Genomic DNA, 19,808 nt, shown 5'->3' with positions numbered 1-19,808 from the left:
TGCACATTTCAGATTTAATCTGTTCTCCAATGCTTTTCTCAACTTCGATTAAAATGCCCATGTATCCATTCTGATTATATGCTAATATTAACATTGCAAAGCTCCAAAAAAGCGCTCAAAATGTAAACACTTTGAGGTTTTGAAGACATACACTCAAAAAATAAGTAAAAAAAAAAAAAAAAAAAAAAAAAAAAAGATTTTTCACAAAGCTTTTCTGTTAATCTCTAGGCTAAAGACCAGATGAAATCGCTTGTAAGCATGGCTTACTATCCTGTGTTGACATATATTTTCTAACAGGAAGTTGAGGCATGGCATATTGAAATGTTCATCCCTGTTTTTTAAAATATAACCAAAATATAACTAAAATATAGCCTTTAGTTTACCTCATAGCTGTGAACCATCGTTTACTACTTAATACTGCTAGTCAGAGGTATGTGATATGAAGGGGGAGGGGAGGGAACATTGTCTTTCTGTTTATGGTTTGCTTTACCAAAAGAGACAGACTAAATTTTATTTATATATCTTCTGAAAATTAATTTTAGCCTTAATTTAAAAAAAAATTGAAAGGGGGTTAGCACTGATGTTTTTTTCCTGGGTTACCTGGAGTTGATGCCACAGGTATATTGTACATACAAAATAATCCAGGATCAGCAGTGTTTGCTTTGTTCTGCGTTAACAGTTTCAAATATTAAAAGCTAAACTGAGATATACCTGACTCATGTGAACTGTATGTTTGTTGCTGTGTGTTTATGTAGAGGTGACTATGTTGCCCCCCCAGCCGTCATTGTCTCATCTGGCACTAGGTCTGTCTGTGGGGACCTCCGCACTCATCGCTGCTTTGCTGTTGGCTGTTTCAGGCGTAATGATCAGTAAGTAGACCATGTCAAATCCTGTTTATGAGTATAGCTGCATTGACCATTCTTTGGTATTGGAAACAGAGAGGATTAAACTGCACTTGCAGACGGATCACAGAAAATTATGTGTGTGTTCGTCTATGGGTGCGTCTCAGTCAGCTCCCTAGGTCATGACTCAATATATCGTGTACACAAATTCAGGCACTGGTAAGGACAGTAAGGACCCTGGCTCACTACATATTGGGACACTGATAGTGACATGATAATGTCCTCGTTGTACAATGTCACTACTGGTATTTATGAACAACAGCAGAACTGATATTTTTCTGACATTTATTTTTTTAATGTTATTTAAAGTACATTATGATAAATACTTAGATTGTTACGTATACCTGCAACATTTCACTCTAACCCTAACCCTAACCCCAACATTATAAATGTTTGCTAGATTATGTTCAATCCCTGTCTAGCGATGTATGTTTATGCTGAAAAATAAGTAAATAATGGTTTGTTTGTATTTGTATGTATTGTTTGTATTGTCAAAACATCCATCGCATGATGGTGAGTTGGCTCATGTGATTTAGGTTTCACACTTCAGAACTTTCACACATCAATCGAACTATCAATGAGTATCGATGCACCGTGGTTTTTACGGTGTATTGTGGGACTTTTTAGGGAGCAAACGTTTCAGTGCACTAAAAGGATTTTGTGATTGAGACAGCCCTTAAAATGGCCGACTAGGCCTGTCGCGATAGTCGATATGTCGACATATCGCACAATATATGGACATAACCGCGATAATTTTTGGTGACGCGATATATTGCCCAGTATGTTTACACAAAAATAAATGTCACCGACATTTTGCCGATCGTGCTACCTCTGTCATCTTGTCTGCTCTCCGAGGCGAAAGCGGGGCTCAGCTCCCTTATATGCAGAGCTGACATCGACAGGCAGAAAAATGCGCCATTCGAGTCATTATAGTGTTTTCCTGACAACTACAGACAGTTTGGAAGAATAAGTGCAAATGCACTCAGTTTCCGCAATCTACTGGTGCAAATATAAACACAGCTAGTTTCACACAGGACGCAGCAGTCGCGAGTGTCTAGTTCATTTTCATAGAGAACGCATTTTTGCAAGTGTGTAGGCCTACTTGCATTATTATGCTGTAATATTATGATTATATATTCAGTGGCTTAAAATGACAATAATATTGCATATCACAATTATTTCTGGGGCAATATATCGCACAACAAAAAGTAGTTATCATGACAGGCCTATGACCGACTCCCTGCCCTGACTACTGAACTAGGGAGCTGATTGAGACACACCCTATGTTGTGCACTTTGTGTTTATGTTTCACTGACTGATATGACTGTGGTTAAAAAAAGAAAAAAGAAAAAAAAAAAGAAAAAGATATGACTGTGGTCTTGGACATTATACTGACACCTATGGGAGTGGATTTTGCTTCACACCAAAGCAAACGCTTTGTGTTATCAATGCCAGTGTAGAATTGTAGAATTTTAGTTTTTTTAAAAATGCTATTTTAATTTTTTATTAATTAAAAAACATTTGACACTACACAGTTATTTAAATTATTACAATTTCGTAACATTAAAATGTTGTTTGCAAAAATAATATTCAGGGTGGATGAGGGCTGTCCCACTGCAAAAACAGGTTTTCTGTAGGAGTGTAAGTGCAATTCTTTATTTTCTGTAAAAATAATAATAATAATAAAATAAATGAGGAAAAATGATTGTGCATTTTAAAAAAAAAAATGTCAACAACAACAATGGTAAATTGCTTACATGCAAATACCACACAAGCTGTGAAGATTCAAAATGAGGATGCATGTCTCATGTTTGGTATTTTGTTTGCACAATGCATTAACCACACACACACACACACACACACACACACAGAGAGAGAGAGAGAGAGAAAGACAGACACTGTGCCATCACACCTAACACATCATCTGTCCATCTACACTGTAGTAGCAGTCTCTGAGTGATAAATAGAATAGACGCGTGATAAATGGGCTGTTAACTGGGCTTTGACAAGCCTTGTCGGTTTACACTTTATGAATAAATCACTTCCAGGCGCCGCACTAATGTGTTTACTGCCTGGGTCAAGCCCACCAAACCTGGGCAAACATGCCTGTTTGTGAAAACTGTTTGTGGCATTTCAGATTTGTCCATATAGCTTTCCACAAATTTGCAATGAACTGTTAAAATTACAGAGAAAATGACTTTTAATTAATAAATCTAATTTCGTAATAAATGTGATTACAATGCAAACTAAATAAATTAGTGTCTAATTTAGTTAACCTCAAGCTAAACTCAAAAATATATTTCAAAGATTCTAAATCATGAACCCTGCAAACTTTGGCAATCCTGTGATTAGTTATTCTCTAACTCTCTAACTACAGTAAGTGTTAATTGTTCTCTATTATTGTATTGTTTTGTAACTCTTTTAATTGTTCTCTATAACTCTCCAAGTCATTTTCAAAATAAATAAATAAATAAAAATAAAAAATAATCACATTTTTGCACCATTAAAACTAAACTGTAAAAGAAAATTATAATTCACAACACTGGTATACAGCAGTTTGATAGCTCATTTCCACATTGAATTTGAAATTAACAATGCCAGCAGCCCCATTACACTAATAGCTTTGTAGAAAACTGGAAAAATATCATGCCGTGCTGATTATTGTCCAGTGTACAGGCGTAAACACACCGAGCTCCAGTCTATCCAGTTGGAGCTGCAGAGTCCCGACTGTAAGCTGAGCAAACTGAGAGCCTCCACCATCATGACCGACTACAATCCCAACTACTGCTTTGGTGGGAAGACTGCCTCCGTCAATGACCTGAAGGAGGTGCCACGACGGAACATCTCTCTCACCAGGTTAGGAGCATCACTAAGTCACTACTGTTCAGTTGGCTTGAAGAGTGTCAAGTGCTAGCATTTGTCCGAGAAGTGTCATTATACAGTCGATAAAAATGAATGTTCTAATAAGTGAAATCTGAAACATCTTAAATGTATTTTGTGAAATATATGGAGTACTATTGTGTGACAAAATGAGTAACAATAATATATGATATTTTTGTAGAGGATTGGGTCATGGGGCATTTGGGGAAGTCTATGAAGGACTAGCCATTGGGATACCAGGGGAACCTAGCCCGATGCAGGTGGCTGTAAAGGTAAGATCTGCATATATTCACACTACTGTTTAAAAGTTTGGGGTTAGTGAGAGTTTTTAATGTTTTTGAAAGAAGTCTTTTACCCAGGCTGCACTTATTTGATCAAAAATACTGTAAAAACAGTAGTATTCTGAACTATTGTTACAATTTAAACTTACTGTTTTCAATTTTAATGATATATTATACTATTAGAATATTGATGTGGTGGAGTCGGGGGGTTGAATTTGCAAATATGATTTAATGGTGTGTATAGATTTGATGATCAAATGACTCTTTGATTAGACCCTCCCTGAGGTGTGCTCTGAGCAGGACGAACTGGACTTTTTAATGGAAGCTCTAATAATCAGGTAAAAAAATAAGCACACAAGATACGTCATTTCACATGCTAATTTATCAGGACGTATAGCAAAAAGACCACATTTCTTTTTCTCTTCCTCTGACAGCAAGTTTAGTCACCAAAACATTGTGCGATGTATCGGGGTGAGTCTCCAGGCTCTGCCTCGCTTCATTCTGCTGGAACTGATGGCCGGAGGGGATCTCAAGAGCTTCCTGAGGGAAACTAGACCCAGACTAGTAGGCAAACACACACACAGAGAAGCCACTTTTCCACTGTCGGGCCAAACTGTTCTCGTTGCTTAACCGTTCGTTCCGTGCCGATCCGGCTCAGCTGGTACGGATATGGTTTCATTTTCCACTGTGGGACTGACAATAGAACTCTTTGAAATCCAATACAAAAACTGTCTTGGTAATGCAAGAGTTTACAGATGGATAAGAGATGCAAATAGTGACCGCGATATGAAGGATAATCAGATATTTCTTTTAATGTTATTATTATCTTGTGTTTACCTCGCACAAATAGCATGCTTGGCCAGCTACAGAGAAACTGGCAGCCAGGCAACAGACAAGTGACCAATCCTGAGCGGCGACGTCACTACATGCATACATGCACGCTGAGAAATCCGGGCAGAGAACGGTTTGGAATCATGCCGTGCTGTACCAGGCTCAAGTGGAAATATAACTGAAACCGTTCCTTACTGTTCTTAGAACAGTTCAGCCCGACGGTGGAAAAGCAGCTAGAGAGAGTGAGAGAGATTCAGGCACAGAATGCTCGCAGTGTTTTATATTGCATACATAAACCTTATTAAGTTATTTTTCATTAGTTTGTATCTTGTTTTTTCATGAAACACAAATTCAAACAGTTTGCTTGTGGATTATTCATTCATTCATTTATTAATTAATTCTTTCATTTATAAGTGCACTGAGAAGTGAGTTTAAGGGTTGTATTTATATTTCAGTCGAACCTCATCAGAGTTTATTTGGAAGTGGACCGAGACCCACATTTTTCTCTGTGCACAAGGGTTCGGATGGCAGTGTTCAAATGAACCGCACTAACAGAGCAATCGCACCAGAGATGGTTTTAATCAAACCAAATATGCCAAGTGTGAGCACACCCTTAGTGCACCAAAAAGTCATGAAAAAGTACTTGGTTATATTTTTAACTGTAGTGTGATATTTCATTTAAAGTTTTAAATGTGCTCAATTAAAACGTCATCATTACAAATGTGTAATTACAAATTTATTTAAATACATAACACAAGTTTCAATAGAAATTACATTTATTTCAAAGACAATAGAATTATGAAATTACATTAATTCCATGAACTCAGTATTAGATTAAATAAGGATTCATAAACATTTGTATGTATTTATTGTTGCTGATACATAAATAATTTATGTTCTAGATGTTGTTAAAGGGTTAGTTCACCCAAAAATGAAAATAATGTAATTTATTACTCACCCTCATGCCGTTCCACACCCGTAAGACCTTTGTTCATCTTCGGAACACAAATTAAGATATTTTTGTTGAAATCCGATGGCTCAGTGAGGCCTGCATTGCCAGCAATGACACTTCCTCTCTCAAGATCCATTAATGTACTAAAAACATATTTAAATCAGTTCATGTGAGTACAGTGGTTCAATATTAATATTATAAAGCGACGAGAATATTTTTGGTGCGCCAAAAAACAAAATAACGACATATAGTGATGGCCGATTTCAAAACACTGCTTCATTAAGCTTCGGATCGTTATGAATCTTTTGCGTTTTGGATCGCGTGTCAAACCGCCAAACTGCTGAAATCACGTGACTTTGGTGCTCCGAACCGCTGATTCGACACAAAAGATTCATAACGCTCCGAAGCTTCATGAACTTTATGTACAAAAACACAAATTCTCATGAGATCAAGTTGTATACCCAGCATTCTGACTTTCTGTTTCCCAGGAGTACCCTTCAAGTCTAACCATGGTAGATCTTCTGAACATAGCCAGAGACATCGCCCGTGGCTGCCAGTACTTAGAAGAGAACCAGTTCATCCACAGGTACCAACAACCCAACACACCTACACTTATTACAGATCAATTTAACAACAGATGGATGATCTGCTTTTTTCTGAAGTCAGCACAAATTCAGCACTCCTCCACTTCGTTCAGGACTTCTGCTTCCCTGTTGTACCTGCAATGGGAGTTCTGCTTCGTTTTGACACTCTCATCCAGAATAGCATGAAAAATGAGTCCACTTAGAGCTCATTTATGCTACATGAGCAGTCCAGTCATCAATCCAGCTATAAAACAGGGACGCTGAGACACTTACCCATCTGCAGTTTCCAACTAAAGTTCCTCACACAGCTGAGTTAAAATGTATCTGGGCCTTCGTGTTCAACTTCAACTTTTTGGTTAAAACCCAGAGGGGTTGATCGTTTTGCCCTTTCAGGATTTTTTTTTTAGCATAAAAGGCATAATACATGCTGTCAGATAAAAGGTGTTCAACACAAAATGTCTTCAAGTAGTACTACAAGTAATTGGAAACATGACTTTCATGACATGACCTTCAAAAAGAAACAAGAATAGTCTTTCAGATCAAGACGTCTTACTGTCCTCATAACTGTAAACCACATCGTAGCTTTTTTGGCCAAGAACCACACACTTAGACAAGAAGCCTGACAACAAGTACAGGTTTTTGTTTATGTTTTTGTTTATATGTGAGGTGTTGAAGCAGGTAAACCCGGAAGGAATATTTTATTGATGTGCTCAGAATATCTAAAGTATATCTAGCTATAACAGTCTCAAACAAATCTCTGAATACTAAGGGTACTGTAAGGTAAAACACTTTGAAAAACACATTTTTTAGTTATCTGATACTCAGTCACCTCAAGTGACGTATGACTATAACACAAAACATATTTTGATTCCACATGTGAGAACCCCTACAGCTGTCAGGAGTTTATTTATTCTGACGTTTATTCATCCTACAGTATCTAAGTACCATCGGAAAAAAATAGATGCTAAAATAAGTAATATATTTGTATATATATTTAAAAAAAAAAAAAAAGAAATGCAGAATGAAAAAGCAAAGCACTGTTAATTAATGTAATGTTGCTTTGAGTTTCACAAAAGTCTATCTATAGGCTACTGCCAGTGACTTTAGAATGTTTCCATTTATACGGACAGAGTTTGTGCTTAATGGTGGTTTCAAACACTTGCAGTGTTGACAGCTTCAATGTTTATAATTGGAGTGTTCTTTCTTTGTCACATTGCTAGCATTGTAGATGTGGTTTCATTCATTTTGCATGCTCTAAATATGTATGAACAGCATCTCACAATGGTGCAAATACCTCTTAAAATACAAAGTAGACATTAGTAATTAGACAACAGACACGATTGGGCATTGATACTAGAATTATTAAAGATTGCTTTAGAATTATTCTTTTTCTTTTGGCAAAAGTACCAGTATAGTCTAAGAAAACTATACTGAATTTTCAAGAATGTTATGTACAGTAACAGGACTGGAAACAGTCCACAATAATGTTGTTGAACAATGCTAAAAATCTTAAGCTGGCAGAGTTACAGTTTGTGAAAATATTTCTCAGCATAAAATATGGTTATACTGAATTTTTAAATCATTATTCTATTTTAAATAGAGCAAATATTGGATGTAAATGTGTCTGTCTGCTAAATGTAACAGTCAAAATAATCACTCTTTTATTCTTGACAGGGATATTGCTGCCAGGAACTGTCTTCTGACCTGCAAAGGTTCAGGGAGGGTGGCTAAGATTGGTGACTTTGGCATGGCCAGAGACATCTACAGGTATGGTACATATTTTATATGGCATCATGAGCTCAAAAGTCACTTTAAAATGGGGGAATAAATAAATTAATTAAATATTCATGCACCAGTTCACAGAAAGATGGCAGACTCATATTTGAAAAAAATGACAGTTCTGTTTTGCATCTGTGTTTTTATTTTCAATTGGCTATAAAATTTGAAACAGTGTTATGTGGCTGCGGTTTTTCCTCCACTGTATTTCAGCTGAGAAAAGATGAAAGCGTATCTCATTCTGAAAATCCAATTGCGAGCTTTTATTATCAACATATTTCTCATTTTAAGGCAAGAGTCAAGCAAACTAAATAAGTGCTCAGCTAATTCAAAGGGTAGATTTCTATTTCCTTATTATTTACACTGAGGTTTACTTGGGGTAACACTAGTCAAATGTTTTCTCTCTCTTTTGTACAAACCATAGCTGCTTGATATAACATACTGCCATACCACTCCTAGAGTGTGTATATGGTAGAAAATTAATTTTCTGAATGCATGGAATGGAAAATTGATTTTTTTCTCTCTCTCTCTGATTATAATTGGACATTACTTGCAGAATTACTTCCAGAACTTCTATGCATTACCATGCATAATGTGCATTGTTTACATTTTTTTAATACTGGAAAGAAGAACATTATAAGCTCTTATAAGACTTTAACAAGTTTTACTTCAGATTTATGTGTCATTACATTCAGAAGCATCATTCAAACCGATGGGGAAATGATCATTTTATTTAAAGAGCTGCTCAAAACTTTTTTTTTTTTTTTTTTCTTTTTTTTTTCAGTGGAAGGAGCACAAAAGTTATTATCAAAATGCCACTAGCGCTCTTTTCCATAATGCGAAACTGCACAGTGACTTATGCATGTTCGGTTCAGGTCAACAGCAAGCAATTACACCACTGATGTCCCTTCAGTAAATCAAGCACTCAATCAATCCATACATACATACTTACATGCATACATACAATTATATATTAGAGTTTTGGTTATCAGAAGACAGTGAAGCCATGTGCTGTTTAGAAAGATAAGAATCTAACTAACAATCTCCACGTCTTCATAAGCTATATTTTCAGATACTGTCTTTAGAGAAATACACAATTTGGCAGTAGTGCAAATCGTCCTTTGACATTATTCGTCAGATGAGATGGCGGCACGCTGTGATGAAATGAAAGGAGTTGTGAGCTTGAATGCCTCTCAACCGCTACTGGAACGTGTGTCTGAAAATGGCTCACTTAGCTGGTGAAAGAAGGGTATTATTAGCCAGAGAAAAGCTGAAGGGAAAAGATGGAGCCTTGTTTTACTCCCTCCGGAGCGTTGCCATAAAAGCGTGCTCTAATTGCTGATGTAGATTTTTCTTGCATTTTCCCGCTGAGTTCTGCAGACAGGACAGGAGTTCAGAGTGATTGGGGATGGGGAGAATTACCGTGGAGGTTTGCGTGAATATTTTATCTCACCTTCTGAGCGTTGAGGATGCTGAGATGTGATCAATTTAATTGACATGGTTAACCCTTAGGGGTTACTTCAAATTTTCGACACCCTTTCATTATCACTAGGGATAAGTCGGGATGGTCGTCCAAAAGCCAATTAGTGAAGTTGACTAGTTTATCTAGTATTTTATGTTCAGTATTTTTTAGCATAGTGCTTCAAACAGGATGAATTTAGAAGTCTTTTAGGGGGTTTTAGCGTGTTGACAGCAAACAGTAAGACTGTTAGCATACTAAAACTCTTTCTGACAAGCTGCATCTCTAAATTGATCCTCTTTAAAGCTCCATGCTTAAAAGTATTACAGTATTACAAAAAAAATGAAAATCAAACACCTCTATAGCCATCAAAACACAGCTAGTGTAGTCCAAACCTGTTTCTGGTTTTATGCACAATTCATTGTTTTGTGAGGACTGCTAGAGTTTTGAACATTATAGAGTTACTGATACGACGTGTATTTATTTTGTTGAATTATTGAATAATTGTTGAAATCCCTTGATGGTGTATTCTTTTCTGACTTGCTGTTTTTAAATACAAGAGCATCCTGTAAGCCCCCTGAAAAACCTTCATCCTAAATCAGCCTAATTAATGCCTAATTAAAAATGATAAATCAAAGTTAGAATTTTTAGTCCTTGCCATTTAGTCCTTGTCATCTATGTGCTGGTGTACATGTAAATGATGAAATGCAGTATTTAGCAGTACAATTCACATTTAAAGATTTTTGTCTTCCAGGAAAATGAACTTAAAATATTGATGATTAAAATTATTGCTCTACATATATTTTTGCCCAATCAAATACTCTCTAGAACGAGAAAATCTTTTTTTTTTGGAGTCTAAACACACACAGTCGATTTTGAATTATGTATATGTTTTGCACATCCGAATTTCCTGTTGTCACTTCCTTTCTCAGTTTCATAAATTAATAGGCTGCTTGTTTACTTCTGAGTAGGTCCTTCTTTTGAACAAGGAATTACTCCACAAACATTAAAAAAGTATGTTCTATATAGTAAGAATGTGTGTAGTATGAATGTAATCCGGACATATTGTCTTGCTGTCATTATTATGCGACCTCTCCTGTGGCACTCATGGGATAATAAATTGTGCATTGGATGCACACTTCAGGCTCTTGTCAAAAGTAGCAGGTCATCCAAGTAATTTGTGCCTATGGTTTTATGAATACTGTGAATTTGGACATACTACCCTTTTCACATACTGTTTTTTTTTTTTTTTGCCTACTATTGTATATAGGAGGGAAGTATCTATGTTCGTATGCAGCCATACCCACACAGTACTATTTTTTTTTTTTTTTTTTTTTTTTTTTTTAAACTGACATTCGAAATACGAATATGGTGAGGAATTTATTTTGGTTTATCTCATAAATTGTGTTTATGAACTTAGTGTCTTTACCTTAATGTCCTTAGTGTCCAACATCCCAAACTTTGCCTCCACTGGTTTATATTTTTCCTCCATCTCCTCAACTGTGGCAGCAAACCATCCCACCAGGGACCAGATAGTCAGGAGCAATACAAAGGTTCTCTGTGATCTTCTTGATTTCCTACTTCAAAGGGTTTCATTGTTGGTTTCCCTTGAGTCCTGACATGTGAGGTCCATTCGCATGAGTGAGATTGCTGGAAACATGAGTGTAATGTTAGTGTGTGAGGTGTGTTTTCATGCAGGAGGTGGAACAGGCCTCGCTGCCACAATCCCAGAAGGCTACACACTAGTTTATATAGAACCAAAGCCCGATAAGACCAGCATCATCAAGATTTTGTCAAAAGTGCAAACGCTTTTGTTTAGGAGATAGTGGGTATTATATCTTTTCAGCCTCAGCCTCTCATTTTCTTTTTGTGATAAATGCTCAGCATAATACCATCCCAAGATTATTGCTTTAGCAACCTCAGGATAGCTGATGGCAAAAAAAAAAAAAAAAGACCTATTTGTCTGTCGTTTTTCTTTTTCTCACACTTTATTTCTTTTCCACTGTTGTCAGCAGAGGGTCAGGTTTTGGAAATAGATCTTGATAACATCAGCTTTGGGTGAGGAAAACGGTTTCAGACTCAGTGATCGCACCATGAGAAATGTGAGGAAAGTCTCTCAGATAAGACATTCAGATATGGCATTCAGTAAAACCACATTTGTACTTTTTTTTAATAAATGTGTGGGATTGCCTGTGCAGAACTCACCTACACAGTATAAGGGTGTTCTGGGAGGTTGCCAGGATTGTTTGAGGTGTTTGGGTTTTTTTTATTTTTTATTTATTTTATTTTTTTTTATAGTAGGTTGTTTTTGCTGAGTCCCAGGTCTCAATGATATTATGTGCCAAGTTGCAAGAAAAACCTTAAAGGTATCCCTTTAAGGTTTTTCTTGCAACTTGGCACATAATATATCATTGAGACTTGAGACCCAACAACAAGGAGACATCTTTCAAAATATCCCCTTTTGTGTTCCACCAAATAAATTAAGTCATAAAGGTTTTGAAAAACACAATAATGTAACTGATGACAGAATTTATTTTTTTGTGAACTGTAATAAGTAAATAATAACTGTGTTATAACAGTGTTATAGAGATTTAAAACAAATTATTTTTTTATGCATGGCACAGTTTGGGATCTGCTTCAGTAAATATTAATCTAATGAAAAATTGCAGACAGGATGTTGAATATTTTAGCAGCTAAAATCTGTTTATGCTTTTTGATTTTCCACATCACTTTTTATAAAATCTACCTAAATGAAAATATAATGCTGTTACTGCTACTGTACCTTCACATGACACTTACTTGTGTGCAAATTAAGTATCTCACATATAGGGCCAGATTTACTAAATGGGGCAAATTAGCATGAGAGTGCAATTCCACAAATGGCAAATTTTGCGCGCGATCTACTGCTGACGTGCAAATTAAAGAACACAGACGCAGTCACAATCATTTATATAATGGCCAACGCAATCTAACAAGAGCAGCGCAAAATAAGTGTTGGGACGCAAATAAGCAGAGCTGATGCTCTCATCAGCTGCAGGTCGACACAAGCGCAACTTGTTACATGTAATCTGACAAATACGTACACATATATAGGCCTAATATCCCTTCTGCCACGCGCTCTCTGTGCCATGCAGCCATGTCGCAAAATGGGTTAAGACATGCTTTTTTTGGGTGTTAAATAATGGCGCAAATACCAGTAAATTGAGATTAGTAAATCACGTTGCGTGATTCATTTAAATACTCTCCTCCCGTAAATTTTGCGTCTGAAAGGGAAACTCCTACAAATGCATATGCAATAAGGTCAGCCGCAAAAACAACTCAGTCCACGGCTTTTCAGTGCTAATTTTGCACTGCGTGTCTTTAGTAAATCCCGACAGAAGTTTTTTAATGCCAAAAGAAGGTTTGCGCTGGCGCAAGCTGTTAGTAAATCTGGCCCATGGTGTCCAAAGCACAGTGCAGATCATTTTTTAGATCATATTCATCGCATAGTGCCATTAAACTAAATTGCATCTGAATTTAAATATGTCTTACATGTGAGTCCTGTTAAGGTGCAGTCTTGGTATTAGTGGGCATGACATGATTTACTCTAATAAAACATGTTTTTGGATCAACATCCTTTTTTGGTCCTGAGCCAACATTTTTATCAATATCAATGACTACCTGATTCACTTTAGTAGGAATGGGGAAACAGTTGCCTTGATTCATTTTAGTCATCTCAGGAAATGTACTTAACTAGTCTATAAGTATACCATTAAACCATAGTTCAATACCATAATTCAATAAAAAAAATAAAAATAAAAAAATTAAGCAAGACATCTTAAATGAACTAGGACTAACATTAACAACCTAACCCTAATTTATCACTCTTAAGATTAGAGTTTGATGGTCAGGACCCAAGACAGATCTAGTGTCTGGAAGTTGATTCAACATTTAGTTAATTTACTTTGCTTGTGCAGAACTTCTGCATATTTTATAAGTAAAACATGTGAATTAAGCGAGGCATCTCAAATGAACTAGGTCAGTCACTTTCCATAAACCCTAACCCTGTCTATCCTAACCTTAACTTACCCTTCTGGAATCAGAAAGTTTGATGATCATGACCCAAGACAGACAGATAAACTTTACTTTGCTTGTCCAGAACTGCATATTTTGTTTTATGCAAATTAATCACGTTCTAAAAACAAATGTTGACTTTTGAGTTATGCAACTTATGATGAATTTATGTTTAACCAACAAATAACTACATTAGAGGAATGTAATTTGTAGCATAAACACAAAAGTTCAAGCTGATTACTGAAAAAATTTAGTTTTTTCAACTAATTTAATTTCAACATAATTTAGTGGTGGCCCCGGAACCATTTAATCTTAACTATTTGAGTTCAAATTAACAGCTAGCATAGCACATGCTAAATGTAACTTGTTTAACATGTAAATTTAATGGCAGAGTAGGATAATATTTCTCACTGGAATTAGCACAGTCAGTGCTGGTCAATGTAGTCCCTTCCTTAATGTACTCAACCTCAACCTAACCACAATCACTACTCATCACAAAACCACAAAAAACAACAAACTTTTAAATGTCAAACATAACAGCATTAAACACTTACAGGCCTTTCCCTTTACTGAAAAGCACATGAAATGGCACGTATTTTTTTTTACTTTATTCTCCTTATCCAGTCATGTGCAAAGCATGCTGTGAACTCCACATGCCACATTTTTAAAGTTAAGACAATTACATTAAGGTACTACTATTTACTTGTTTGTTTGTTTGTTTATTTATTTAATCAATTAACACAGATTTCAGTTTAAATTACAAACAATACTAAGCTGATGTAATGATCAACATTATTATGTCAACAGAACTCATCAAAATAATGTTTAATTAATAAATTAGAATTTTTAACTTTAAGTTGTGGTGATAGGTCTACTGAATTTCTTTTTAGAGTGCAAAGCACCTTAAATGAACTCAGTCACTTTTCATAAACCCCAACCCTAAAAAAAAAAAAAAAAAAAAACAGGAGGATTGATGGTTAGGACCCAAGACAGACAAATCTAGTTGCTGGGTATAGATTCAACATTTAGCTAATTTACTTTGCTTGTCTAGAACATCTGCATATTTTATACCATGAGTAAAACATGCAAATTAAGCAATGCATCTCAAATGAACTAGGTCATTCACTTTCCATAAACCGTTTAAGAAAACTTGTCTCTTTAATTCTGGTCTGGTAGAAGAGAACAATTAGGTTATTCAAGCAATACACTCCAATTTTTTAAATGAATAGTAATTATTTTAGAATATTGCTTTTTCTTTTGTCACAAAGCCAAGCCATATGCACACAATTAATCATTTAGTGAACAATTTAGTGACTAAGGATCAGATCAAGAGAACATGGTGATGAATTCCATCCTTGCATAAGTCACACGTGGAGTTTCTCCTTTATGTCTTTCCATGCAATTTCTGTGCCTTTCATTTTCCCTTGCTTTTTCACTCTCTGTTCTGCGACTGGAGTTAATAAGTCACTTCACTCTGTTTCTGTCTACTGTGGGCATTCATAACAATGTCTCTTTTTTTTGTCTGGGCATGTGTTTTTCCACAGAGCCAGCTATTACAGGAAAGGAGGCCGCGCTATGCTGCCAGTCAAATGGATGCCTCCTGAGGCCTTTATGGAGGGAATCTTTACCTCAAAAACAGATACATGGTGAGCGCTGTAATATAATTACATATTTGCTTCGAGTTCTTTCATATGCTATCGCAACCCCACTGTTTTTCACACTGTAATAATATTTTTCTGTAATTACTATGCTTTCGTCTCATTCTGCCATTCACTTTCCCTCCTTCTGACTTGTTTTTCAGGTCATTTGGTGTTCTGCTGTGGGAGATCTTCTCGCTGGGCTATATGCCATACCCAAGTCGCAGTAACCAAGAAGTGTTGGAGTTTGTTACTAATGGAGGCCGAATGGACCCGCCCAAAAACTGCCCTGGGCCAGTGTGAGTGGACTCAAATATGCAGAATATTTATGCAGCGCTCCATATAACAGAAATAGATTGCATTAAATGTCGGCCAGCAGTACACTGTGTTCTTAAAAATCAAGAATCTTTCATTGTCTGATGCATATGCATTCTAATTCTCAATTTTTCATTCCCCATTCATTTTCTCACTGCTTTATCTTTTCTGTCTCTGAAAATATACTAATCAAATAATAATCAAATTTTCCTAGCTGGAGTTTTGATTTAATTCAGTTTCTAATTTAACCTGATCTGGCGAGCTGATCTTTGAAATAAAACTGAAAAAGACTTACTTTATCTCTGAAATTAATAAAACCTATTCTCATTCAATTGAGACAGTAATTCCGTGATATCTAGTGAAGATAAAACTGAAAAGGAAGAGAATTCAAATGTTATTTTGTTTGTAAAATAGGTATCGGATAATGACACAGAGTTGGCAGCATCAACCAGAAGACAGACCAAACTTCTCAACTATTCTGGAGAGGATTGACTATTGTCTACAGGTACTATATCTGAAAACTTTGTCTGTTCTTGCTGTTCAACAGTAGGCTTGTTAGAATTTGCATATTGCCATACTATTTCCAATAGTTTGATATTTATTATGTATACTTCTCACAGTATGCATGGATTTTGCCAAAGTATAAAGCAGAGCACATTGTATGGAACAACCTTTGTCTTAATTCACTGGTTAATTTGGCTTATTTAATTTAAGTTACAATGTTTATTATCTTTGTGTCACATTTTTAGTTCATTTATTATTGTTTATGTTAGAATTTATTATTGTTTTGTTTTGATTTATTAAATCATTAAAGCCTTGATCTTACCAACGATTTTCATCACCTTTAAAACTGGCAAGTTTTGACTGCTTGGATAGATAACAGACTTTTCAATTCCCTTAGGATCCAGATGTGGTGAATGTGCCTTTGCCTGTCGAGTACGGCCCCATCCCTGAGGAAGAAGAGAGGGTACCCATGCGTCCCGAAGACCCTTCTGCACCCTCCTTGCTTGTAACCCCTCAAGGCACGGAGGATGCTCCATCTGCCGCCCATTCCGATCAGGCTAAGAGAGATGGGGAGGTCATTCTCATGGCCAGCCACTCTTCTGACAACAAACTACCACCTGCTCCCCCATCTCAGCCTCATCCCCATCACCACCTCCAACCCCCAGTAGTCACTGCCCCCATACCAGCCGCCAAACCCTCCTCTACAACTCCCCTGACCACCCAGGATGGAGGGCATGTGAATTTGGGCTTCATGCAGGCCCACCCTTCAGAGAAAGAGAGTCGTAACGGGAAGCCCACCAACCTGTGGAACCCTACCTATGGCTCGTGGTTTCTACAGCAGCAGCAGAAGAGGCAGCAGGCCCAGGCACAAAGGCAGGTGAGTGGCCCAAGGATCCCAGGTGAAGGGCAGGAACAAGCAGGCCGGACTGTGACAGTAGCTGAAGCTTTGGGCCTGCAGCAACATCACAAACTGCAGCAGCACCAACAGCAGCAGCTCCAGCGCCAACAGCAACAGCAGCAACAACAGCAGCAGCAACAAGTCGTGTGTCGACCGCTTTTGCCCCCTCCTCCTCCACCTGCCCCGACCCCTTTACTCCTGGATTCGGCCACCCTAGCACCAGTTCCACTCTACAGACTACGCCGCTTCCCATGTGGGAACATTGGGTATGGCTACCAGGAACAGGGCCTGCCCATGGAGCCCATGCCGGGCACCCAGCCTCCCCCACCACACCCTGGCCAGCAGAGGCCTATCTCTTTGGCTCGGGCCAGTGGCTCCGAGGACAGCCGCCCGCTTTTGGTCACGATGGGTACAGTGCAGGACCCCAGACTCCCGAAAATGGAAGGACACAACGCCACTGTGCTGTAACCGTGCACGCTCTCTATCAGTGCCCACTTTGCAAAACACTGTGCTGTCCATCTGCGTCCACCTTTGCCAAGCCCCTTTGTGCTTTTTCCTTGTGCTTTTCAGCCATGAGTATGTAACTAGAAAGGTTCTGCACTGGAAACTCGGAAAAACTTTCCCTAAGCATCAGTCATTGAAACAGATTGTCGATTGGATAAAGAAACTGAACTGTTGAGTTTCTGAAAGCCACATTTGAGAAACAAAAAATAACTGATTAAGCCCTCACAAGGACTAATTCTGTGAAAAAGACTATATTATATCAGTGATATTTTTCCATAATGGGGGAGAAAAAAAAATAAAACGGGTTTGTTGATGTTTGCTTGCCTGCTTGTTTATTTATTCATTTGTTAATTTATTATTTGGAGGTCATGTAAATTATTAATGGGTGTGCTTCAGAAAGCAAACTGCCCCCCCATTCATTACATATCATTTTGTTCACTCTTGGACTTGGTTGGCTTTTAAACGCAGCAGTTTTCATCTCTCGTCAAACATAATGAATTACAGAAATATCTAATGGCTATGTGTGTGAAACTGATGAGCGTTGGTGGCTTTTTGGAGTGAGAAAAACTGTTGCTATGGTGTTGGAATAGAAAGATGTAGCAACTGTTTAAGGACCAATGAGTGAAAGCTCTTTCACAGGACTCATGTCACGGACTTCAACATTAAAAGTAAACATAGTGAAAGCAATCTTTATTTAAGCTTATAACAGGAAATTCCTGTCAGTTACTTTAAGACTGAATCCTGAATGCCACGATACGCTAGTTGAGAGAAGATGAGCTTAAGCTAGTATTGATTTTCAGGTTTGGTGCTGGTCTGGATCAGAAAAGCCAGCATTGCCAAGAGGTTCACCGGCAAGTCTTAGTTGGTGAAGGTTATCAACCAGCATGGTCTTTCTGGTAAAGCTGGTTGACCAAGGAACTTTGGTTAAAGGCATTCGCATACCAGCTTCGAAATCACAGCAAGGAACAGCCTTTGGCATTGTTCTGTACTCTATGTATCTAGCACACCTAAACCGCCCACATAATGATACATCTTGCAAATTGTTCAGTAACCATAAACTGCATTTTGAAATGTCAGGAGAAAATGGCTTTAAAATTGTTTGAACGTTGAGCATGGAAAGTTGGACTTGGACACAACACAAGACCAGTATGATGCTGTAGATGTGATGTTTCACTTAGAGTTCAATGCATTAGGGAATGTTGACAAGAGTCTTGTGAAAGGGCTTTGAGTTTATGCTGTATGAAACTTTAGCTCTGACTGTGTGAGAAAAAATTTCAGCAATGTACTTTTAGAAATAATATCCATCATTCCTTTAGTTTACTGTTTGGCATTGACATTGAAAAAAAATGATGTTGTGTACATAAGAGCCTTACAACTGCGCAGAACATCATTAACTGTCTTTCATGCTCCATCGATTCTTGTTTATTTGAGTAAAGGACTTTGGAATTTCAAGCGTATTGATGAGGGAAATTCATTTTCACATAATTTGTCACTTTAATGTCTAAACAGTCATTGTTACAGTCATATTGCTTACTGTTCAGTTCTATCAAGCTGCTATTTCAAAAGCAAATGTTGGACATTCTTTTTATACTATCAGAAAGATCTGCTGTAGTGTCTTTGATAGTGAGGGTTTTACAAAGGAAAATCTTGTGGCAATTTTTACAGTTTTTTTGTTAAATAGTGGTCTTGTGAAAAAAAAAATGTTTTGTCTTTATTTTTATTAATTTTCAATAATAATTTTATCTTTATTTTTAACCTTCATAGAAAGTTCTATATTAATATCATCACAGAATAACTGAAATATTCTTAAAATGTTGATTCATTTATATCCCTCTTGACTTTATGATATCATAATTTACCATGTCATAGACACTTTGTTAGCTCTGATGCGACTCTGTTTACCATAAATGGTATATTTAAATGTAAAATGCTGTTTTTTGAGAGAGAAATATTTTTGGCTTTACTTGGTCAGTTAACAGCTGAGGTTTGGAAGCTGTCTGATATGTTTAGGGAAGGTAGATAAATCTGAGTTGTATTGCATGAAGATGAAAATTAAGGATTTTTTTTTTTTGCTATTTTATTTATTTTATTTTATTTTGCTTATCGCAAATGACAAAGTGACCACACTTGTAAAAAATGTTGTAAAACCTTATTGTATCATGTATCTGTTAATCTCTGTAATTTGACATTCAATGATGAGATCTGAGAAATTAATAAATGACTATTTAATAA

The 19,808-nt window shown here is 36.8% G+C and overlaps 1 protein-coding gene across 3 annotated transcripts in view; it reads left to right on the top strand.

The window, feature by feature from the left end:
• alk (ALK receptor tyrosine kinase) overlaps window positions 1–19,808 on the top strand; it is a 392,513-nt gene extending 372,705 nt beyond the window's left edge. For 2 of the 3 annotated variants that reach the window (XM_051869283.1, XM_051869286.1), the window contains exons 19-29: window positions 756–869; window positions 3,572–3,758; window positions 3,964–4,054; window positions 4,337–4,401; window positions 4,498–4,627; window positions 6,335–6,432; window positions 8,105–8,197; window positions 15,263–15,364; window positions 15,520–15,654; window positions 16,085–16,175; window positions 16,572–19,808. In XM_051869283.1, the coding sequence (XP_051725243.1) occupies window positions 756–869; window positions 3,572–3,758; window positions 3,964–4,054; window positions 4,337–4,401; window positions 4,498–4,627; window positions 6,335–6,432; window positions 8,105–8,197; window positions 15,263–15,364; window positions 15,520–15,654; window positions 16,085–16,175; window positions 16,572–17,540 (2,075 nt within the window). In that variant the 3' untranslated portion in view covers window positions 17,541–19,808. The remainder of the gene's footprint in view (window positions 1–755; window positions 870–3,571; window positions 3,759–3,963; window positions 4,055–4,336; window positions 4,402–4,497; window positions 4,628–6,334; window positions 6,433–8,104; window positions 8,198–15,262; window positions 15,365–15,519; window positions 15,655–16,084; window positions 16,176–16,571) is intronic. The other variant, XM_051869284.1, reaches the window with a different exon arrangement.

The sequence above is a fragment of the Ctenopharyngodon idella genome, chromosome 17 (assembly GCF_019924925.1).
Source record: "Ctenopharyngodon idella isolate HZGC_01 chromosome 17, HZGC01, whole genome shotgun sequence".
Lineage (NCBI taxonomy): Eukaryota > Metazoa > Chordata > Actinopteri > Cypriniformes > Xenocyprididae > Ctenopharyngodon > Ctenopharyngodon idella.
Note: the sequence above shows the minus strand (reverse complement) of the source record. Positions and strands in the feature narration are given on the sequence as shown.